Consider the following 26,239-nt stretch of genomic DNA (forward strand, 5'->3'; position numbering starts at 1 on the left):
AAAGAATGTATACAACTCGTTTAGTTATTACGATTTATTTGTTTCTGGCAAAAAATACAAAAAAATATTACTGTATAAAAAATGAAAACACAAGAAACCTTAAAAAAAAGTATTAATGCAGTAGCAAACAGTACTTTTAACAGTTAGTGGTATAACAATCTAAACCATATATACTGCAATTATTAAATGAAATGTATTAAACAGTAAATGTTGCACCCAAATGAGCGACATGTTTAACGCGCTGAGGTAAATGGAAAGGGCGCCTGCTAAACTTGTCTGTCTGTCGCAGGCGGTTGTGCAACATATTTCCTATAAAAAATTTTATATTAATTTTCATTAATGCAATTTAATATAAGTGTATTTTTCTTATAAGTTTAAGCAATAGTCTATGATGTTTGCTGTTCATTAATCAACCACCATGGGCATGGGCATCGGAAGTAAATAAAAAGTGGGCGTGTCCTTTCCCACCCGCATATGATGGTTCCGACGCCCATGGATTTCAGGAAGCAGGAGCGTGGTCAATGCTGTAGGTGAAACGCGGAATGGAGTTTAATTTATTAGGGCATTCCTCAAGCAGAATGGATTTGACTGGCGGCGCTCTGAAAAGTAATAAAAAAGACATATGCGCTGAATAGAGACGGTAAAAGTGGGTGGGTCCAATATTATTGGTCTTAAAAAGTGGGTGGGTCCTGTCCCACCTACATATAATGGTTCCGATGCCCATGACCACGGGTATCGGATTTGGATCGGTCACGCACCACCGATACCCGATCCACTCAAAATGCTTGGATCGGCGCCGATACCGATCCAAAATATCGGACCGGTTCATCCCTAATGAAAACACTTCTCTATGGGAAATGTGGGTGAATTTGCACTTATACAGTATAATATCTATATAATAGAATGTTACCAGTACAAAGATGAAAGCTGGGACCACCACATGTGATAATAATTTGTTTAATGCACAGCATGTATATGATGCTAATAAAGGAAGGGCCTAAAAACCATAGTTTGCTTTCCATTCTAGAGACAGCATTAATCTGTCAGTAATTTAATCAAATTATTGCTTGCTTACTCTGTCACTATGTATCTTTGGCATCAAATAATGTCTTTAGCCAGTCTAGTTTACAAAAAAAAATCAACTATTACACAAAAAAATAAGTGTTTAACAATTAGGTGTTCAGCATTTTCTGTGCTATAATAGCATGGATACAATATGGGCTTATTTATTTATCTCTAGTAACATTTCATGTGACACCTACAGTATGTTAGGGATGTTAAATATTCCTACGGAAGTTTTTTGGATTTGACGCTTCTGTCTCTGCAGCTTAAGAAGAGATAAAATGATAGCATTGCATTGTGTGTTCTTTGTTTATATTTGTTAAACAGAATTAAAGGAGTCCATGGATAGTAAAGCTATAACTCTAGAACCCAGAGAAGCCAAGACACGAGAGTCAAGAGAGTGGCCTCGATTTACATGCTGCCACAAATGTGATTTGCAGTTTGAAGTCAGCATTTTGCTGTTTTGATTGAACGCTATTACATATTTCTCAGCCTGCATACGACAAATTAAATTTTAAACACTTTAGGAGTTTAGGAAGTCGCCATCAGATTGGTTGGATTTCTAAGAGACCTTAGTGTCGCATTTTTTAGCGGTCTGCCTAGAAACTAAGTCGTCGTGATGCTTTACTTTACTCATTAAAGAAGGAAGCCGTTGTGTTTACAACTGTGACAATGAATGCTTATGAAGATCAGCTAAACTTTTCCAAATGATGTGAAGTTGACCGTATAAACTCCACAAACCGTCTACAGTTGCACACCAGCCTGTTTTAATAGGGGCACTGACATTTTCATAACCCTGAACAGGATGCTGAACAAAACAAACTGTGATTGCTTCCTTTACATGTCAGTCAGACACACTCTTGCACAGTCCTTGACCAGTAAAAGCTGCTATGGAGTCCAGACCTGCCGTCAGTCTAAAGTTCTGTCTACGTAAAACTAGGCTATGCGAGATTAGCAATTTTGTGGATGTAGCATCCAAAATCCTCCTGAGACCCTCTTTTAACACAATCACAAGAATAATATTATATTCTCATCACATCGTATTGTGTCTACAGCATCAGAATAACTAAATAGTTTATTTATTATTTATTATCTGTAACAAACAACTCAAGTAGAAGGGGCAATTTACGTTGAAAAGCTTTCCAAAGCGTGCACTCTCATTCTCCTATGACCTTCTTTTGCCCTCAAAAGATGATTTCAAAATTATTAAAATATTCAGTAACACTTTACATGCCTTTGTAGTTTATAAAAAAAAAAAAAAAAAGATAACGGATAAAAAGATAAAGCTCTAGATAAAACTGTCGGGCACAGGGATTTAATTCTCCCACCATATGGAGTGAGAATAGACAGGACAGAGCCTTATTTGCCAGGAAACTAATTCTTTCCACGTTAAGCCACATGCATTTGGTTGTACTGTGATCAGACTATCTATCTATCTATCTATCTATCTATCTATCTATCTATCTATCTATCTATCTATCTATCTATCTATCTATCTATCTATCTATCTATCTATCTATCTATCTATCTATCTATCTATCTATCTATCTATCTTTGTATATTTAATTCAGAATAAAAATGTGCATGCATATGAAAGTCTTATGGAAAGTTTTTTCCAGAAAAAAAGCCCAGATAAACATGTCGGATGAGGTCCATGAACAAGTGGTTCATGAACAAAGTGAGCTCAGCGAACACATGGTCTGCTAAGGCTGGAGTGGAAGAAATTGACCTGAACTAACTCTGGCCTAATGTTCAAAAAGTACATATGGGCTTGATTGTCATGAGTCCACAAGATTTTGGCTGAATTGGAACTGAAACTCACCATCCATGTCCAGTCTCTGCATGATGATAGCCAGCTCCACTTCACTGGGCATGTACCCCAGTGAGCGCATGGCCATGCCGAGCTCCTGCTTAGAGATGAAGCCGTTGCCGTCGCGATCCAGCACCCTAAAGGCCTCGCGGATTTCTGCCAAAACAAACAAACAGATGACTTAGCATTCCCTACTGTCCTCTTTTGCTTCCTTCATCCCTGCCAGATGATCCCAGCTTCTGAGTGGCACAGACTCAAGTTAACAAATCAACAATTTTGCTGCACATGCCATTTTGTGCCTTAAAGCCTCCACCTGCCCACCATGGTCAATGATTCTCTCTCTCTCTCTCTCTTTCTCACTCTTTCTCACTCTCTGTAGCTCTCTGTGTACTTGAGCATGAATGTGAGTGAAAGACACAGAAAGACAGAGAAAAGTAGTAGTAGTTTCAAACATGGAACATTCAATAAATACAGTCAAGAAAAGAATAAATAATAATACTCTTAATAATAATAATCTTGGTTGCACAGTTCCACTGGACTACAAACTGCTGTAGAAAGGATGTTACTTAAGGATCAGTTATACTGGTTCCCCTCAATGTTTCTTCCTCGTATCATCTCAATGATTTTTTCCTTGCCACCTTCGCCTCAGGCTTGTTCATTAGGGATTGAGATAAAAATTTTAATTCTTTTTCTATGCTTCTGTAAAGCTGCTTTGAGACAATGTGAATTGCTAGAAGTGCTATACAAATGAATTGAATTGAGTTGAATGAATACAAAATTATATAAAACACTGAAATGTCTGTCAGCTCTGTTCTTATATACAATCCCATTAGAAGAAAAGAAGGATGCGACAAAGAGTTGCCAGTTAATTGAGGACACCGATCTACAGTACACTAAACATCATATTTCCTCTGTTTTGTGTCAGGCCACATGACACACGTTTGAGGATACAATATGTCATATATATTTACCAGACACCCTTATCCAGACTGACTTACAGCTTGGTGGACCTGGGATTTGAACTCATGACCTTCTGATCAATAATCCAACACCTTAACCATTGAACTACCACATCCCTAATTTATATCAAATTTAATTCAGGTTTCAGGTCTAGATAAGTCTCATTTATATAAATCCCTTAAAAAAATGTTAAGCAGATGATCAGTAATATTGTCCTCAGGCATTTCAGTACTGTACAGCAGAGATGGAGTGCTGATGGCCACAGACCAAGAATCCTCCAAGTGAGGTTCTCTCCTACTTGCACAGGATAGCGAGAAAAGGTTAAAACATATACGGGTCCAGGCAAACAATTCAAAACATCAGGCAACTGAAATAATTCATATAACCAAGAGGTATCAAAAACACAGTGTTAGTGCAAAGAGGAAAGCTAAAGGGCAAAACCTAGAAAAAAACATACTGTACATAACTCTGTAAAGTGAAGATGCATAGAGCTGAAGAGAACAAACTAAATGAAACAAAATAAAATAGAAAATGAAAGCTGAGCTAATTAGCTTTCGCTTCTTATATTTTACTGTTGATAAAAAAAAAAAAAAAAAACACATTAGAACACCTAAAGGGTAAAAAACAGAAAAAAAAGAAATACCCAGAAGAGCAAAACTGGCAGAAATGTCGTTTGGATGGAACAAACAAAACTTCCCAAAAAGAACAGCTCAGCTTTTTTTTTTCTTATATTTTACTGAGGATCCTAAGAAATGCATTAAAGGGATTTTTATTTTGACTACACGCTGCATGCAATATGAATATTTTTCATTACCCTCCCATTGTCTTATTTTAATCTAAATCAGACTTTTATTTCAAATGAACACTCCGCCAAATGATATCGCTGGTTCATTTCTCTGGGTTATAGACTGGAGGACACTTGTGAAAACATCGTGAATAATATCTTGATTTGTTAAATACCACCTTTAAGATGATGAATATCTCATTAACGTTGCTGAAGTGGTAATCAGGTGAGATTCTCAGGAGGTAATCAAGAGAATTTCCTGTATTGAGCTGATTGCTGTGGGTTAACAATGCAGCATTGGTGAAAGTGGCTCCCACATACAAACACAAACACACTCACAAACTGGAAATGTCACAAATAACAATGCTAATAAATAAATAAATAAATAAACAGCGGCCTGATAGAGTAAAAGCCTGGATAAATCAGCATTTTGTGTGGCATTTTCACATCTTGTAAGTGTAGACTGGTAGCAGAGATAGCAGCATCAGCAAGAAGAGAAAAAAACTGCCGATGCCAAGAATATTTATCTCTTGGATTGGATTGGATTAGATACACCACCTTGTGGTTAAATGCTTTTTTCTGATACACCTCACATATAGATCTCTCTCTCACTCACTCATTTTCTACCGCTTATCCGAACTACCTCGGGTGCCTGTGCCTATCTCAGGCATCAAGGCAGGATACACCCTGGACGGAGTGCCAACCCATCGCAGGGCGCACACACACACACACACACACACTCTCATTCACTCACGCAATCACACACTACGGACAATTTTCCAGAGATGCCAATCAACCTACCATGCATGTCTTTGGACCGGGGGAGGAAACCGGAGTACCCGGAGGAAACCCCCGAGGCACGGGGAGAACATGCAAACTCCACACACACAAGGCGGAGGCGGGAATCGAACCCCGACCCTGGAAGTGTGAGGCGAAGGTGCTAACCACTAAGCCACCGTGCCCCTTCACATATAGATCACTTTGCATAAAACATGTTATTGTGTGTGGTACTGGTAGAAATGTGGCATTAACACAAAGTACACTTCTGTTTGATTGGTGGACCTAATAAACTGTCAACTCCAAGCAAATGAGCAATGTGATGCTACATTCACACGTACAGCGACTCTCAATGCCAAACCAAGCAGAGTCTATTCAATTTCAGTCAGATTTGGTGACTTCCAGCGACACGAGTGACAGCGACTGTTGATGACTGAGATGTGGGCGTGTCCAAGGACGTGAAGTTGAGAAAAGTTGAGAAAAGTTGAGAAAAGTTTAACTTTATGCAAATTCGGTGTGACTACTAATGGGAGTGTTGAGAGTAGAGCGACGTGATCCGTGGTAAAGAGCACACATCGCTTCTCCTTCATCTCATATGATATGATGCAGACAAACACTGCTGAATTTTATACACAAACACCAAATCTCCCACCAAAATGTTTCAATTTAAAGACAAGATCCACTCACTGATAAACTTATTACTATGACAACCAGTAGTAGGACTTCATAGTTCAGCGACTTGCAATTAAATTGCTGCATGTGTTATGCTTATGCTAGTAACTTATCCCACTAAAGCAAATAAAGGAATGAAATAAAAAAAGATAAAGGTAATGTAAAAATGTAGTTCATTTGAAAATTTGTTGTCATTCCTTTGAAAGGTTTTTTTTTTTTTTTTTGCCTTGAACATTGTTGCTGCTTTAATCTTCTCTTCTCTTTTGTCTATGTTTTAGACTGAAAAACTCTCTGCATGACGTTTTCGTAGACGGTGCAGAAAGAAATGCATTTTAAAAAGGCAGATTAAATGACCTGACTGAGTGGGTTTGAAATTATACTGTTCAAAACACCAACGCTTCCTTTATTTTAAGGTCAAAAGCATATAATGAATGACTCCGAACACTACAGGATGATGACGAATTGCAGCACACAGACACGGCTAAATATGTGCAAGGTAGTTACAGTAGCTTAGTGCCACTGACTAGTGTAGTCTAACAGTTCCACTTACTCAGTAAATCTTTTCAAATTTGTATGTATTCTTAATGTTATATATTACATTTTCAGTTAATTTAATAAAAACAGACGCCTCTCTATTGTGAATAGAAGACAATATGTGCAACGTGCGTAATCATGTTGGAAATATAATTTAAATCTGCTTCAAAGCATCTGAAATAAACTCTAAAAAAAAGTGAATAGAAACTGCAAATCTAGCTGAGGGTAAGGTGACTCGAGTCAGGCCTCCACACACCCTGTTGTATTTTATAGCTACTGATTAAAAAAAAACAAATAAAAACACTGAAATATGACAAAGTACTATAAAATAAATAAATGAATAAACAAACAAACAAACAAATAAATAAATGATCATTGAAAATGATGAAATACTAAGTGAAATACTCTGTTTAGTGAAAAATAAGGGGGATTTCTGGTTTTTAACAGAAACAATAGTCCGTTTCTCATGATAAGGTAAATCTACATCCAAGTAAACAATAAAATAGCCAACCATTGAAGCTAGATAATGTCTGGCTAAGTGAATGACAATAAAAACGTTTGTTATGACATGAAATCCTCTGATAGAATATCATATATATATATATATATATATATATATATATATATATATATATATATATATATATATATATATATATATATATAGGAAAAAAATTAAGGTCCGCTTCTGTAATTCATCACATTTCTAGCATTTAAAAAAAAAAAATTACTATTATGCTATGTTTCATTCTAAAACAATAACAACAACCACTTTATGAAGCACTTTAAATATTGTTTGCAATCCCCTTTCTGAAAATATAAGTGATAGAACTTCGCTTATCCGAACTACCTCGGGTCACGGGGAGCCTGTGCCTATCTCAGGTGTCATCAGGCATCAAGGCAGGATACACCCTGGACGGAGTGCCAACCCATCGCAGGGCACACACACACTCATTCACACACTACGGACAATTTTCCAGAGATGCCAATCAACCTACCATGCGTGTCTTTGGACCGGGGGAGGAAACCGGAGTACCCGGAGGAAACCCCTGAGGCACGGGGAGAACATGCAAACTCCACACACAAGGTGGAGGCGGGAATCGAACCCCCAACCCTGGAGGTGTGAGGCGAACGTGCTAACCACTAAGCCACCGTGCCCCCCTTATAAAACAATATCTAAATTTTTCAAATTATAAATTTTCAAATATTTTACTGTATGCTGGGGTTCAATCGGATTTTAATATGTACACGAGCTCTGCTTCTCTGCATAAGACGATATCACAGCAAGTATCCTGATATATATACGAAGACTATTCAGTTCATTCAAGTTTGAAATTCTCCTGTACTATTGATATGTCATTTTCTTTTTTTTTTATTTCTTTTTTCTTAGAATGAAGCTTAATTATCTAGCAATAAAACAAAACAATTCCAAACTTTTGTTGTTGTCTGTGGTCGCCACAGTGGATCATCTCGGTTTATGCCGGATGTCCTTTCTGACACAACCCTCCCATTTTTATCCAGGTTTGGGACCGGCACCGAGAGCTAACCCTTCAGTTGTATAGCTGTATATTCAACTGTATATTAATAATCACACCCTCCAGTGTCACCCAAATGAGGATGAGGTTCACTTTTGAGTCTGGTTCCTCTCAAGGTTTCTTCCTCTTGAGAAGAAACCTGGAGTTTTTCCTCACCACAGTGACCTCAGTCACCTCAGGCTTGTTCATTAGGGATAAATACAAACACATTTAAATATAAGTCTAATATTAATCTTGAATTTTTGTATTATATTAATCTTTGTGTAATATCAAACTTTTGTATTATGTTTCATATGTTCTGTAAAGCTGCTTTGAGACAATGTCCACTGTTAAAAGCGCAATACAAGTAAATTTTAATCTGCTGTCTCCCCAGGAACCGAACCTGGGTCACAGCAATGAGAGCACAGGATCCTGCCACTGGAGCACCAGGGGACTCCAACTTCAAGTAATAGAGTTATATATTTTTTTAAATCTTATTATGAGGAATCTATTAAACTAGAGTAAAGACATTTTTCATGCAGTGTTTTTGAAAGATGGCATTAAGTGGCATTTTATTCTTTTGATTCTTTAATGGCATCCAACATTTCAAACTGTTGCTGCCACAAAATTGGAAGCGCACAATTGTATAAGAAGTCACATGTGCACAAAGCAAGCTTTTTGAAGACGCCCTACAAGATGGTTGGAGTGGACGAGCTGCATTCAGATCATCATCAGACACAGACAGCTGCTCAAGAGCTTGACTCATCAATGGCATTTATATATATATATATATATATATATATATATATATATATATATATATATATATATATATATATTTTTGAAGACGCTCTACGAGATGGAGATGGAGATATATATATATATATATATATATATATATATATATATATATATATATATATATATAATTTAATTAATTAATTTTTTCTGAGTAGATAAACACAAAACTAAATCTTATACGTTTGTGTAGACAACTAATGCACAGAATGTTTTACTGGTCATATCAGAGGGTTTAGAGGATTTTCAGACACTGTGAAGCAGATTAAAATTACATTTTGAATAATTATGATGATGCACAGTCTTTAAATCACAAGAGAGACATTTCTATTTTTTATTTATTATAATTGACTAAAAACCCAATACATAACATAAAGAATACATAAAAACTGAAATAAATTTCTGACTATGTGGGACTGTGGAAATGGATGTGATGTTGCACAGGGATCAGGGTAACTCAGGGATTTGCTATAAATGAGGCACTTAACATTTAGGAAATGGTTTAAAGGTCTAAACTAACTGTGTGGATAATTGCTTTTAGATTTTCCACAGACTTTACACTGAGTAAATAAAAATACTGACAGGAAAAATTCTAGCCTGAAGCAGAATAAACATGTTTAGATTGAAATATGTGAACTATATGTGCTTAGCAATTCTTCTAAAAATTTGTTGGTTGGTTTTGTAGGTTCATTATTAATCCTGTAAGACCGCAATGCGGAGCCCTGACCTCAACGCTACTTTAGGATGAACTAAAATGATAGCTGTGCACCAGACTTGCATCGGCCATGCCACAAAATCCAGTAGAAGCCCACGGATTGTGGATTTGGTGGTACAGAAGTGTCTGTATACTGTATACTGTATGGCCTTATGAGGTAGTATAATAACTCTGCATGCTGTCAGCACCTCGGAATTCCTCCCAGATTTAACAAACCGTTGAGGGACAGGAGACGTTGTGCTCTATATGTGAATTAATAATTCCAACTTGCCGAGCTCATTTCATTGTGTCTCTGAGCTGAGTGACAGAGAATAATATGTATGAAAGTGTCTGATCAGTAGATCATAAGCAAAAGTCTTATTAAGCTACCATGGAAACCATGTGTATGAAACAAATCAATGAACATTCCTGAAAATAAATGATACTATCGCTTATTGTATGTGCGTATGTGCGTGTGTGTGTGTGTGTGTGTGTGTGTGTGATATTTCACACTCACCGTCCAGTTCCTCAGCAGAGATGCTAGCCAGCTGGTCGCTATCACTGCGTTCAGACAGAGAGCGGCTCAGATAGTTGCCTTTATACAGCAGCCCTGCCGTCACATGATGGAAGGGCATCTTCTCCCTAACAACGATGGAAAACAGAAGACTGAAATTTAGTATTTATGCTTGCAGTAATTTTAGAGTAGAATCTGGAAATAAACAATGTTTTAAAAAAGTTTTAACTTTGAACAAATCAATTTATTCATCCGTTCATCCGTTCCATAACACCACATACAGTAGTGTTTATTAGCATCCTTACTGTTTTTCTCTGAAAACTGAAAACTCCTTGCACTCTGTTGCACTTCTATTACAATTTCTATTAAACTTACAACTTGCTCTAATGCAAATAGATCGTCTCCAAAAATTTGAATGCATTTTAATCACATGACTATAATGTTATCCAAAATGGAATTTACCAAAGATTTAGTTTGACTTTTAAAACAGATTTTCAAAATCCTATGAATCCCCTTAGTACAGATTCATTTTATGAACCTAACCCTATTTAAATATCAGGCTGATTATTTAAATGTGAATAATTATAATATCACTGAGTTGAGGTTGGTATACACAGTGCCACTGTAAGACCTGTGTAACAGAAGTAATAACAAAACCAATGCAAATGTGCAATTTTACATAAACAGATCACAATCAGCAATGTCTCTAAAGATCCTCTAAAACATGTATATATCTGATTAAAGTAAAACTTATGTTTCATTTCACAAAGCATACAAAAATACCGATACATTATCTGAGAAGCTCAAAAACCTCTATGACCAGCAAAAATTCATCATGTTTTCTTGCCTGTATCTATTCTCACCTTTCAGCAGGTTTTCCCCGAAGTGTTTCACTCCTGAGCGCAAAACCCGGCCAATTCTACAGTTAATCCATAAGGCATAATAACCTTTTCATGGAGAACCGAAACACCCAGCAGAGATTTTCCACCAGGTGCGGTTTGGGATCAGAGCCCATACACGGTGTGAATACACATCATGGGATTGGGTCACAAGCAGGTGTGAAATAAAGAAGAAATAAACATAGCCAATACAAGCAGGCCAGCTTTAAACTGCAGCCCACTGAAGGTCGTTTGGCTGCTTACTGGCTGCTGACTGTAAAAGATGGATGCTGTTTTGGGACCAGCAGTCATGAACCTAACAGCAAGCCAAGTGAACCATAATGAAATAGGTGATTGTAAATCAGAGAGTGAAATTAAATCAGCTGCTAGTGATGGAGCATTTTTCTGGCGAGGCAAGAAAGACTGCGTTAAGTTTCAGCAAATCCTCAGCGTCTGGGTATCTTAGATATTGAGTTTAATATGATTCCTGTTATTATTAACACAATAATATGGGTATTTGGATTATAGCATTATAAGAATATGACTAGGTTTATTGCATTTAAACTCATTTATACCCAATTCAATTAAACCACCAACCACCAATCTATCTATCTATCTATCTATCTATCTATCTATCTATCTATCTATCTATCTATCTATCTATCTATCTATCTATCTTTATGCTTTATTGAACTCTGATGCTTGGCTGCCTATAATAGTGTTTTTTTTGGCAGCTACTGAGGCGACGGGACTTTAAATCATAGAGCCAGTCTTCATTTTCCAAATGAAAGAACATTTACTTTGAAACTATTGAAGGCTTTCATTTTTTTAAATGTTTATAGCACTGGCCACAAACTCTAACACACTGTGCACTTCTTATCCAAATTGAGGACAGAAGGACAGAATAACAGTCCAGCTGAACTGTGCAATTTGACCCATTTAATCAAGCTAATTATCTAGTTGTCTCCATTTGTCCATGAGATTACAATCAAATTCTTTTTGGCCGTAGATTTGTTAGTAGTTTAGTTTATAAGCATCTCCAAAACAATTTGCCTGGCAAATCTGGAAACTATGTGTGATGATTGTGGATAAACTACATTCTAATAATCTATAGAAAGAAACTGTAAAATTCTTAATATTTAGCATGATGTAGTTTGAGAATATATGACCATTCATTTACATATTTTAACAGTGTGTCCAAGCAGGAGGAGACTGAAGCAGAGCCCCCGTGCGGTGTCTTGAGAAAACCTTGAAGCTGAGAAGGGGATGACTAATCCAACTGCTGTTCTGCTAAAGACCAAAGCCTTTCAATTTTTTTTTTCTAAAGCAAAAAAGGTCACTGAGAACACCTTCCACATTAAAATAAAACATAGCACTCTCGAAACACATGGGGACTAGTAGTAACTGACAGCAAAATAAAAAGAAAAGGCAATGGTGCGCTCTTCTCTTTCATGTGTCTGTGTGTGTGTGTGTGTGTGTGTGTGTGTGTGTGTGTGTGTGTGTGTGTGTGAGAGAGAGAGAGAGAGAGAGAGAGAGAGATTTGTCCGGCTAGAGACAAAACTTTAATAGTTAATAGATGCTGACCATCTTTTTTTCCTCTTGACTTCTTATAAATAATCTATCTAAAATACAGCAAATGTTTTATTTTTAATAGTCTTAAGCAGAAAGAAGAATCTCAAGAAGAAAGCAATTACAAGAAACAACAACATGGACGTGTTGATAAATCATAAACTGCTTTTCAAAGGCAAATCTCAATAACACACACAGAGGAGAAACAAATGTAAATATTATAAGGGTTAAAAAATCCTCTGACAACAGAATAGAACAGTTATAAAAAAAAAAAAAAAAAAAAAAACTAAGACAGTATTCCCACTAAATACCACAGAAATAATCAAATTATACAACAAAAACAACAACAACACAAAATGTTCAAACAAAACAAGTAAAGTTGTAAATTAAGTCAGTAAATCTGTTAGCACCTCACAACAACAGCTCAGTAGTGAAAGCATCCGTCAAGCTAAACTCTGGCATCCCGCTCCATCTTACCCATTCTGATGGCACTCCCCGGGACACTGCAGTGTCCCATCCTCCTCACCGCCGGTCCAGTTTCCCTCTGTCTGCTCCTCTGTCCCCTTCTCCGGATCAGTGCCCTCCATCGGAGAGAAAAGAATCAGGCAACGGGCAGCTCAGCCCGACTGCCTCCTGGATCAGCTCCTCTCCCGAAAGAGCATGGAGCAGGGGTTAAATCCCAGGGTGATATTTCAGCAGCCAGTCACTTGCTCGTGCCCACAGTGCGTTAAATGAAAATGCAGTAGCTGCAAGTTCATGAGAGGAGCTCGATGATTAGAGTAGCAGATCATCCTCTGCGGTTCATAGTGTAGGTGCAGCAATGCCTCAAGACGTTCTGCTCCATAGTGATTTGTGAGAGAAGGCGCTCCCTTAAAGCACTTACGCAGCACACTGTGCCACTTGAGTCACTATAACCATTACAGACAGCTGCACTTACCAGAGGACAATGAAGGGAATCAGCATCAACTGTAATCACCAGTCAGGTTAAAGACACATTGTCACCTAAATGTAGGATTTAACTGATGATTTTTTCACTATTTTGCACATGTCTAGAAACTGAGCCTTAAAATGTGTCTTCTGGAGAAAAAAGATGAAATATATCATATATTTCGGATACTACTTTTATAACAAAACATCAAACAAGCCTGTATTTATTTCTTTTTTGTTAGTTTATTCTAGATTGCATAATTCATTGTGGCTGCAAGCATCAGCTGTCTGATTTGTGAGCTGTATTAACTGATGTCATGTAATCGATTTATGTTATTATTATTATTATTATTATTATTATTATTATTATTATTATTAAAATTCTCAACATCAGGGATAAACCCCAAATTTCAAACACATCCCTCCATCCATTAATCTGCAGTCATCTATTATTATTATTATTATTATTATTATTATTATTATTATTAATAATAATAAAACATATATAGAGAATAAAAAAAATAAAAGTTACAAGTCCATATTATTTTTGCATTGGTTCTCTTTGTATATAAGAAATTCTAGTAGGGAAATTAAACACACATTTCTATAAAATAAACATTAGAAATGAACGTGTGATTGTGTGTTAGGGTTAAATTAAATGAACAACATCAGACAACACACAACAGGTGCAAACCTTTTGCCAGAGAGGTGTGACTGAACTCTAGTACATGACATACGGTCAACTTTTATAGCTATATTTTTAATCGCAAACTTTTTAAAGCTCACCTTGAAAAGTAAAATCCAGTGTTTGGAAATGACGCGCGTAATCAAATGCGCTCCGACATCCGATCCAAATGAGCAGGAGGGAAACGCGCGACCTGTAAATAAATGTCAGCTGTACCTGAAAAATGTCCACACGTCTGTGTGTTTAATGGCTATTCCGCTTGCATGGACGACATGAGAACAAAACGCGTCCTAGTTCCAGTTAGAGGAAATCGACCGCTTCATCAAATTCCCATCAGTACCAGCGGATTCCCATCAGTACCAGCGGATTCCCATCAGTACCAGCGGATTCCCATCATCTCCACATGCGCCACAGAAAGGCAGCTCGAGTCTGTCTTCTTCCTTCAGTTGATAGCATACGGCTGTGGACATCCAAAGGTGTGTGAGAAAAGTATTCCTCTGCAAAAAGATGCCCACTAACAGTTGATGGAGGGAAAACTACCACAAACCCGATCGATATACATCGCTGTGTACAGAGCAGGAGTTCAGCTCTAATTGTTTCTCTATTGATGCCCGAGCTGCTCTGCTGCTTTCCCACGGTTACCTTCACATCTAACATTAACCCATGCGTGGCTCAGATACTAGTCTACAACATGATGGGTATAAACACTACGCCACCACATGCACTCTTACATGGTATGATATTGTGATATCTATATACTAAACCTGTAACAGAAGACCAAGCTGCTCATATTAATGTCAAATTAGTTGACAACGTGTCTATGTGTAGTTAAATAAACTACTGGATCCTTTTGAGACTTCTTCTGGGTTTTCTTTGCAAGCTTATATTTAATAAATATAAAATATGGCCAGGAAGAATTGACTTATGTTATGGATCAGAGTGAAGCCTCCCTCCATCAAACGTATATGGACACTATATCTTGACTGTTTAAATACCTGTGACATACTGCAATTTGGTTTGACACTGTGTTTCCAAGAGGTGCCTCGACGACTCAGGTATTCTCTCTCCAGTTTCTATTATTTTCTATTGATCCAATTGATCGTTTCGATCTGTGATACTGTGCGCTGAGCTTGTCAGCTTATGTCTATTTTTGCATTTGTACTCTCTTTTGTTATAAACTAGGCAGAGTGTGTGTCTGTTACCTTTCAGTAGCGTGTTGAAAGCTTAATAAAATAATAGTCTACTGTGTCTCTATGTCTCTACTGTGTACTATTTATAGGCTATACCTAGCCTACTGTAAAACAAAACATAATATTGTACTATATATTATCGTACTATGTTATTGCTACATTTTAACATTATTGGACTATAATATTAACACTGTTGTGGTCAGTGCCGATCCTGACCTCCCTGGGGCCCTAAGCAAAATTCTGCTAAGGGGCCCTCCTACCTGACCCGTGAGCCATGTAAACCATTTGCCACACATTCACACTTGTCACCCCACTGCTCCCACTACAAACCTCCCTCCTTTTAAAAAAGTTTGCTCCATCTCTCGGTCAAAGAGTAAAACAATACAGAATTGAATGAAGGATAAACAAATCTTTATTGAATGGAATATTTTAAATAGAATTTTGAGTTGAATATTAGCAATTGAATTTAAAGTGAATATTAACATTATCTTAAATAAGCAGAAAATAATAAAATATAACAAAATAATATATATAATAATTATATACATACATACATACATATATATAAAAATGGCATAAATGACTGCCCACTGCTCAGGGTGTGTGTTCACAGTGTGTGTGTGTTCACTACTGTGTGTGTGCACTTTGGATGGGTTAAATGCAGAGAACGAATTCTGAGTATGCGTCACCATACTTAGCTGTATGTCACGTCACTTTGTACTACTTGAGTTCTTGGTGAATTATGTCTTCATTGCTCTTGCTTTGTGCCCAGGGTTTATGGTGGAACAGGTTTAGGCTTTTAGTTCTAGTAAAGAGAAACACTGACGCTATATATCCGTATAGTTATACTTCCAACATATGAGTATGACGGTCCGGTGTCCACAAGTCCATATAGCATATTTATTGCAATCCAAATGGCATATTTAGTACAATCATAGGTTGTATATTCTGTATAAAGCCTAATAAATAGTTAGTGTCCACAAGATACAGTGCCCCTAACATACTGTACAGTAGGTCTACTAAGTAATCTGCTAATAGATAGTAAATGGTATGCCAGCATATGGTAAAATAGCCCGGCCAGGTTCTGCCTGAAAACAGGGATTATTATTTCTCCCTGAGTAGGAAGTGTTAAAAACCAGGGTCAAAAAAATTCTCCAATGGCATTTTTGTTACCACGTATATAAAATAAATAGTAAGCCAATTAATTACAAAAATAATATAATCTGAGGTTATCAATTGCACTGCAAAGGAATATTATTATATTAGGCTGGCTTAGGGATGTTACATCACAGCTCCATTTTGTACATTTGTGTCTTTCCGGGTGAATATTTTCCTCCTTGCAATTGGTTGGAAGATTGGCCATGGGTATGAATCATTGAGTTAGTGAATCAGTGTGTATGTATGTGTGAGTCTGTGTTGTAGTATGATGGACCAGCATCCCATTTAGGGTGCCTTCCTGTATAGTGGCAATTGTTTGCTTATCTTTAAATTGACAATTAGGAGAGGAATTAATGCTTTTTAGCCCTGAGTAGCAGATCAAAGCAAAGTTCACATGCATAACAAGTGAAAATGGAGAATTTAGAGTATATCCAATTCCATTTAATTGGGGGCATTTTGATTTCTACATTATTGCAAAAGTGTTAATCCATGATAATCATTATCAGTTATGGTACAAAGGCATACGTCCATAATCAGCTTGTACAAGTCTCATGAGAGAGAGAGGGGGGGGATGGGGGGTGTCTAAGGATTAAAGCTCATTCAGAACAAGTTAATTAAAGAAATATTTAATTCCTACATAATTCCTGCAAAGCAAACTGCACAGTTCTAATATCCCACAGACTCGTGAAATCTGAATGTGGCTCCGCATGTATTTATTTATCGGCACTAAATGTGAAGTACACTGGCCCCTTGCATCACCTTCTGAAGAACAATCTCTCTTCTTACTGTAGCACTTGTTTATCCTGAGAAGCCCTGTTCTTATGATAAATGAGCATAAATCACCAGACTCTTTTATACATCCATCAGATGGATTATTCAATCATTTTAACCTAATTCGATCATCAATATGGGATTTGTTGAACTGCTTGTCATTAAAAATGCATAATGTAGCATAATATAGAGAGGCTTACACCGATTAGTAAAGCAAAAAAATCACGGAGAGAACATTATAAATCATTTCAGCCAGTTGCACAGAATAATGTGCAAAGAATAATTCTCTCAGTCACTAATAGACACAGAAGCACACAGAACAGCAGTGTGATGATATGATGTGATAATTAGAATCCCCCTCACTTCTCAGCCACAGTATCTTCTAAATGCTTCCACCAGCTGACTCACTCGCTCACTCACTCACTGGCACATGTACCCAATTTTTCTTCAGATATTCTCAATCACAGAGATAAACACCATGAGTTCAGCCTAGAATTAAGCCCTAAAATCTCCTGTACAATTGCTAACTAATGATAAATAAGGACACCAGAATGAGAGCACTAATTATTTAGACTGGGTTTAGGGTGAATTCTTTCTAGTTATTACTTGCTATTGTATCTCATTAATGTGTCTGCGTTAATGGTGTTTTATATATGTACAGTATGTATGTTGTATATTGTACTGTATCTTAGTAACTGTCTTAGCAAGGTGGTGGGATAGAATTAGTGAGCATTGGTGTAGATTCTACAAGTCTGTGGAATTGTACCGGAGGGATAAACATTATTCTTCCTAAAGATATATTTTCAGTTGGTGTTTCAATACAGATGGTGGAGATGTACAGATGTTGTCTAACAAATCTTTCCAAAATCTCTTACAGGTGTACAATGTGGTTTAATCATTCATTCATTCATTCATCTTCTACCGCTTATCCGAACTACCTCGGGTCACGGGGAACCTGTGCCTATCTCAGGCGTCATCAGGCATCAAGGCAGGATACACCCTGGACGGAGTGCCAACCCATCGCAGGGCACACGCGCACACTCATTCACGCACGCAATCACACACAATTTTTATTAGGGACAATTTTTCCAGAGATGCCAATCAACCTACCATGCATGTCTTTGGACCGGGGGAGGAAACCGGAGCACCCGGAGGAAACCCCCGAGGCACGGGGAGAACATGCAAACTCCACACACACAAGGTGGAGGCGGGAATCGAACCCCGACCCTGGAGGTGTGAGGCGAACGTGCCTAAGCCACCGTGCCCCCGTGGTTTAATCAATTCAATTCATTTCACTTTGATTTATAAAGCACTTTAAGCAATGGATATTGGCACAATGTGGTGTTACAGATATGCAGAAATCTATAAATGTATCCCTCATGAGCAAACCAGGGGAGAAAAGTCAGTTGGTGAGGAAAAACTCCCTGAGACATGATGAGGAAGAAATGTTGAGAGGAAACGCATTCAGAACGGAACTCATGTGTTAATGTGTTAATGGGATTTTAGTATGATCAAACTGTCCAGTGATTACTGTCCTAAGGCTATACAAGGAAGAACATCCACTGATATCTTTTTGGTTTCTATGTGCCATCCATGATATCAATAATGAATGAATTGGGGCATTGAAGCCTTTCATATTGCTATAATATACATTACAGCACAGTGGAATTAATGTCTGTTTATCCCAACTGAGGAGGTTGGGGTCAGAGCACAGTGAAGCTATGATACAGTGCCCCTGGAGCAGGGAGAGTTAAGGAAAGTCCCTCAGTGCTGGGGCTTGAACCCTGACCCTCCGATCAACAACCCAGAGCCTTAAGCACATGATTCACCACTGCACCATAATCTCATGGTGATATTTATCCATGGTGGGCCATCCTAAACAGCAGTGTGCGATTTTCAGGTGACAAAATCTTTAAGCTGAATATAACATATATTTATGTTGAGAGGTTGAGATCCGATGATAGTGAATATCATGACATGATGATTTACATCTTCATCAAACCATTCAGTAAGCACTTGTGCTCTATGGATGGGGTGGGGTCATCCTGCAAGAGACCACTAGCAACACGATAAAAATGTCTTCTCGTTGTATAAAGATTATCTATTTGTAGCCAGGCTTCACCATAAGAGCCCGACTCTATGCCAGTAGGATCCCTCCCATATAAAAGAGACTCCAATTTTTCACCAATTTAATTCGCCACCCATCTCTATTTGATATTCCAGTGCTGTCTTGTGAAAACAAACTCCTGTGAGAGCTGAGGGTTTTACACTGATTCAGTTCAGTATATAGTGCGTGACTGTTAGATTGCTATGAATAAATTACAGGAAAAGTATTCATTCTTATTAGTGAAGTAGGGCATAACAGTGTACTAAAGCTCATTTAGATGTAGAGCAGAAATTGTGCTGTTATAAAACATGGAACTTCTTCTGTACACTAGATGATAAACCATGTTAAGAAATAATAAAAAAAAAAAACAGTCCAAACAACCACACAAATCAACACAGCTCACTAAGCAATACTTTTTGCCAAATGCAGAGAAATACTTGGTGAAACATGCTCCAGGCACGTAGTACAACATGTCTATTATGATCCATGTTGATGCGGAACAATGAAGAGCAATATAGAGGCACTTACATGTTTTATGGTATTTGCCAGAGAGAATATAAACAACAGAGATGATTGGCAGGTGCAGTGCCATCTATTAAATCCTGCCAATGCCCAGGCTCTTGATTTATCCAGTCGCAATACTCTCTGCTTTAGAATAACAACCTGTGCCAATAACATAATGTATTTTTTTAAAAGCAGGTCTGCCCCAGGCCTAATTTGGGCTCTGATGTAAAAAAAAATAAAAAAAAAAATGCTATTGACCGTCTGGAATAGTAGAGTGATGAGGAAGGCAAAAAGCTATGTACAACAGTTGTTCTTCTGTAGCTAAAACGTAAATAAAATAAATAAACGTTTTTTATTTTAGATTACAATTGGAATAAAGTATATGGCATTATACGTTTACAATATTAAACAAACAGATAAAATGCAGACATATTTAATGAAATTTCTCAGAGAATTTTTTTAAATAAAACATTTCTAAATAATCAAGTTTCAATTGAGAAACAGTATACAGTATATTATCCTTTGATATATGTATATACAGTATATTAGAAAATAATAGGATATAATAAAAATAATAAATAGAAATTAATAGAAACTCTGGTATTCTCTGCCATACAAAAACAACAACTTTGTTTTAAAAATTAACAATTACTATATAGACAGATTTTAGGAACTCATCTATTAGGTACGAACCATCCAAACAACCAACCATCTACACTATCTGCCTTTTGTACCTCCATTTATAAAGGTTTGAAATATTAAGTCTAACAACTGATGTGGTTTCTTTTGGAACCGTGTGGAGTATGGAGTATAAGATAGAGGGTAAAACAGTATACATGACTGATTGAGAGTCCATGTCAAAATTGTCCAAAGAGCTAGAAGACTGCATATGATGAAAGACCATACTGTTGACTTTTCGTAAAGAGAATCATTTATTCTTTCTTATTTTACATTACGGCATTTGGCAGACAGCATTAGCCAGAGCAACTTGAGGGCTAAGGGCCTTGCTCAGGGACCCAGCAGTTGCAGCTTGGTAGACCTGGGATTTAAACTCATGACCTTCTGATTGCCAGTCCAACACTGCAACCACAAAGCTAGCACATTGGGGTACACTGGGGTACCACATTGTGGACTTTGTTTATAGTAGAGATAGTATCTCAATGCTATATTATTGGAACATTACAAGCTGATATTCAGTGACTGGTATCTGTGCGGTCAGAACGGGTTGCTGGCCATGTATTAATTCTATGCCTAATTGTATGCCTGTTGAGTGGGTAGTGAAGGCTTGTAGAACACTGGAAGTTAGATACATGTATCTATATATAACAATCTATATTTTTGTTTATTTTCTGTTTATTTGGAAGGCAGGCCAAAACTAAACAGAGCTGATCCTGATAATATTTTCACTTATTTTTTAAAAATCTACAGCTTTATACTGGGCAACAGAAACAGTTTTTCAACGTTAAAGGTGCTCTTCCACACAAAACCGTTTTTACTTGTATTTTTTGATATGTGTTAGGTCCATATGTGTTTGTGTTGTGTCGGGAATGTGAAAACGGACTGCTACCTCCCCGGTCAGTTCTAGCCACTTAAAAGAAATAAGGGGAGAAATCAGGTTAGTTGGAAAAGCTGGTCACTCTGACGTCAGAGTGACTGAGCTCATTACTATTCATGAGCTCTCCCACTTGAGACCACGCCCCCAGAATTCGTGTAGCTCAGTGAGTTTCCTATACAGCAAGGACGGCTGAACATCAACGGGCTTGTGAAGAAGCCATTCTGCCGCAATTCAAGGTGATTGTAAACAAATTTCCTCTAGCCTAGGCTACTTATTGCGCTGGGTGAATGAATAGTCATGCTCTCATATCCTAGCGGTTAGCCAATCGGAGCCAAGCAGCATAGCTCATTTGAATATTCATGAGAACTGGCGCAAATCGAGCTGAGTCTCCCTGCAGGCTTTCTATACCACACTAGAATGGCTTGAAACAAGGTAACCAAGGCATTATTTCCACAAAAAAATGTTACAGAGTCAATGGTAAACTTCAGACATTACCACAAAAGTAATGAAATACGTGTGGCAGGGCACCTTTAAAGAAGTATTTCCATAAGGTTGTACCCTTAATGAAAATAATAACAGACTGGAATCCTTAAGAAGTGTTTTGTGGGCTTAAACCTGAAGTTTTCTTTAGGTGTCCTACTGAGTGAACAATGGGAAACCTGCTGGAGAACCAAGGACACAAGCGTATACACTTCTAAGTCTTAGGGATTAAGCAGGGTAGGGAATCAAAATAAATTCACCACACACTTTATTATAGACACCTGCACAGTGGTTCATTTACGCAGTTATCCAATAAGGCAATTGTGTGAGAACAGGATCATTTCAACTGCTAAAATACAAATAATAGTATATAGGTAAACAAAATAAATGTTTTGTCTAATCATCAGACGTTTGGTACGGCTGAGGATGAAACGATCATAGTCCAACTAACCAAACATACCAATAACCTTAAAGTTCTAAAGAACTTTCTAATACCCTGACATTGACTCAGGCTGTGGACCTAATCATTCACATTAAGGCATCTGTCGGATTATCATCTGTATGGAAATGCATCTAGCTCAACAAATTGAGCCCACACTTAATCAGAACATCACTACACCTTTTCCCAATGGCTCAGATGTTATAAATTATGTCAGTTGGCTCCAGCCATCCCAACTTCAATGCTGTAAAACCTGTCTCTCCATGTCATATGAAAGAGTGTTGCCATTGCCAGAATGCCAGAGTTTGCCATTGACTGTTGACCAACCCCTCAGATCTCCTGTACACTTCATCGCATTTACATTTATAGCATTTGGCAGATACCCTTATCTAGAAAGTCTTACAGTACAGAGGTTCTCTGTAGACTTTATCGAAAGCACATACTCATGTCACTTGACCAGTTCTGAAACTAATCAGATTAAAAACCCTTCTTGGGGAGGTTATTACAGAATGAATTGATTTTTTGCATTGCAGGGGCAGCTGTACGTCTACTGAGCAATGGTTCAGCGGTTCTTTGCACATTGGCCACATAGATAATCGTTAGCCATTTCTGCATCTCTGGAGGGTGCATTCATTATTACAGTGCATTATCCTATGAAGACACTTCCATCTTTCACATGTTAAGTGTAAAGACATGGTGCTTACCTGCTGATACTGTAGCTATTTTTGGCTGCTGGATAGTAGGGGGCCAGCCATCTTTCATGTGGATTTTGTAGTGCATCTCTTCTCTACCACAGACCCAGAATCAGCATTTGTCCAATGTATGTTGGCTTTATAATGTGTCATATAGAAGCTGTCATATATAGCTGTTCATAGCTTATTGCCATTGCAATGTGATCCAAGCAATTCATTGGTTTGTGTCCATGCGATTGTTGACAAGGGCCACCTTGAAAGCTAGCAGCATTGCTGAGACCTGTTATATGTCTAGGCATCAGCCAAGACATTAAGAGCAAGGTTTGAGACCTGTCTAGTGGGAAGGTTCAGAGTTTGGAGGACTCATTAGCATAGCTTCGATGAGTGGGTGTATATGTGGGTGACCCCTAAAAAGCAAAGCAAGTATGTGTTATCCGTGCTTACAGTATGTTTGGGCTTCTGTGTTAGTTACAGTATTCCACAATTAATAACCATTTGCTGGGTCATTGTAAAATCCAGGATGTGTGGGAAAGCAACAAGTAGCAGGTTACCCTAAGAATGCAGTGCATTTCCCTTTCAGGCATGTATGTGCCTATGATGTGATAGCACAGTCTATTTTGACTGACATCCTTGAGCTGCATTGCAAAAGTATTGCTATGCAAATAACATTGAAGCTTCATACTGAGTACATTTGCTTCAAGTTAGAATCCTCTTACGTTTATTATGCTTTTGGGAAAATGAAACCATATTTTTGGCAGGTGATAGCTCACAGCTTGGCACCCTTTCCATTGAAATGTAAAGCTTAGCCACTGATCTCATGCACATGTGTAACTGCCCTACTGTGTATCACAGCTGAACCGTGAGGTGACAGATGAGACAAGTCTGTGATCATGGCCTGTATGCTAAACCTTACAGTGGCATAACATACAATTCTGCCTAGCACAGACCAGATGGAGAGGAACAGTGTGAATACTCTGATGGCAGAATCACCAGCTGAACATGCCAGAAATGTATCCTCAAAGAACCACACACACACACACACACACACACACACACACACACACACACACACACACACACACACACACACACACACACACACACACACACACACACACACACACACACACACACACACACACACGCACACACGCACAAAGCCTGGTATGGTACACATGGTTCTCTCGGCAGGACGTCTATTATCACAGTGAATGATCCCTTTGTGGTAATGATGGTCACAAGCCTATTCAGGAACACATCTTCAAAATTAATTAGTAATCACTCATGACTGAAGAATTTGAAATAGTTATCCTGACTCCATAAGCTGATCCATTCTGATCCATCCTGATGCCTGATCCTGAGTTTTTCCTCACCAGAAATTAAATTTCTGCTCACTCACTCACTCTCACTCATTTTCTACCGCTTATCCGAACTACCTCGGGTCACGGGGAGCCTGTGCCTATCTCAGGCGTCATTGGGCATCAAGGCAGGATACACCCTGGACGGAGTGCCAACCCATCGCAGGGCACACACACACACACTCTCATTCACTCACAATTTTCCAGAGATGCCAATCAACCTACCATGCATGTCTTTGGACCGGGGAGGAAACCGGAGTACCCGGAGGAAACCCCCGAGGCACGGGGAGAACATGCAAACTCCACACACACAAGGCGGAGGCGGGAATCGAACCCCCAACCCTAGAGGTGTGAGGTGAACGTGCTAACCACTCTGCCATTTCTATCTGACATCAGTTCTTGGTCTGCAGAAGAAAATGAAGCTCATTTGAATGTACCATTCCATCCATCCATCTATTTCTGTGAGTATAGAGGCATGAACTGGGATTTCTCTGATATTCAGCAGTCACGAAGTGCATGTGAATCAGAAGTGGAGTGCAGATAAAAGCTTATGAGACTAGAAGCTCTCCTTGTTCCAGTACAGACTGAAACAACTTTGTCAAAAAGTCAGGAGACTCTGGATTCATCGATATGAGAAATAAAGAGTGGGAAAGTTACACCTATATGTTTTTAAGCACCCCGATATGGATGTAGGTCTTTCACTGTGCTGTACACACACATGTTTTTATACTTGGAATTTGATGTATTGTGATATTCTGTGTTATTTTCTGAATATGCATACAATATACACGTCGCTTATTGTAATCATGCCAGCTTTCACGACAGTAAATGGTGAGTAATGGGTGAATATTGCACTCGCTAAATGAAACGTAAATATAAGCACCTGTCCATCCATCCATCCATTCATCTACCTGTCCACCTCTCCATCAATCAGTCTATCCATCTGTCTTGTCACTTGTCCATCCATCCAAAAACACACCGATGTGCAGACCATCTGCATCTATTCTGCTGCTAACTGTTCTTTATATTTACATTCATGTGGTATTTTAACTATTGCACTTTACACATTATAGAACTCCCGGTTGTGTCCAATGGACACAGTGCTTTTATCTGCACTCCACTTCTGATACTATGTCTCTCGGCTGGCCTGGGAACGCCTCAGTATTCCCCCGGAAGAGCTGGAGGAAGTGTCGGGGGAGTGGGAAGTCTGGGCGTCCCTGCTTAGACTGCTGCCCCTGCCGACCCAGCCCCGGATAAGCGGTAGAAGATGGACATTATAGAACTGTTTACTTGTCAGCTCTGTACCGTGAAACCTACTGTATTTTACTGTATCCTGTCTTGCATTGTTTGCACACACACACTTTGTGTAGTACTATGTATTGTACTTAGGTTTGTGTTGTTTATGTAATACTGTGTTTTATGCAGCAACACGGTCCTTGAGGAACGTTTTTCTCAATTCACTCTGTACTGCACCAGCTGTATATGGTTAAAATGATAATATAACCTTCCTGACTCGACATGACTTTGCCCAGTGCATTCTAATTTGCCTGCGACAATTTGCCTAGGATTTTTTGCAAAGACCATCAAAACACAGTGGTAGTATCCCATCGCACACTCAAGTCTTTCTACTGTAATGTATTTAGACATAATCATGTTTCAACCAGGGGGGCACGGTGGCTTAGTGGTTAGCCTCACACCTCCAGGGTTGGGGGTTCGATTCCCGCCTCCGCCTTGTGTGTGTGGAGTTTGCATGTTCTCCCCGTGCCTCGGGGGTTTCCTCCGGGTACTCCGGTTTCCTCCCCCGGTC

The 26,239-nt window shown here is 38.3% G+C and overlaps 1 protein-coding gene across 2 annotated transcripts in view; it reads right to left on the reverse strand.

The window, feature by feature from the left end:
* Positions 1-14,758, reverse strand: part of caln1 (calneuron 1) — a 49,526-nt gene extending 34,768 nt beyond the window's left edge. Inside the window, exons 1-3 of one of the 2 annotated variants that reach the window (XM_060888326.1) lie at positions 14,280-14,758; positions 10,123-10,247; positions 2,885-3,028 (exon numbers count right to left, since the gene is read on the reverse strand). In XM_060888326.1, coding sequence (XP_060744309.1) covers positions 2,885-3,028; positions 10,123-10,240 — 262 coding nt within the window. In that variant the 5' untranslated portion in view covers positions 10,241-10,247; positions 14,280-14,758. Of the gene's footprint in view, positions 1-2,884; positions 3,029-10,122; positions 10,248-13,043; positions 13,349-14,279 lie in introns of those variants that run through there. The other variant, XM_060888325.1, reaches the window with a different exon arrangement.
* Positions 14,759-26,239: the final 11,481 nt, after the last annotated feature.

The sequence above is a fragment of the Tachysurus vachellii genome, chromosome 15, assembly GCF_030014155.1.
Source record: "Tachysurus vachellii isolate PV-2020 chromosome 15, HZAU_Pvac_v1, whole genome shotgun sequence".
NCBI lineage: Eukaryota > Metazoa > Chordata > Actinopteri > Siluriformes > Bagridae > Tachysurus > Tachysurus vachellii.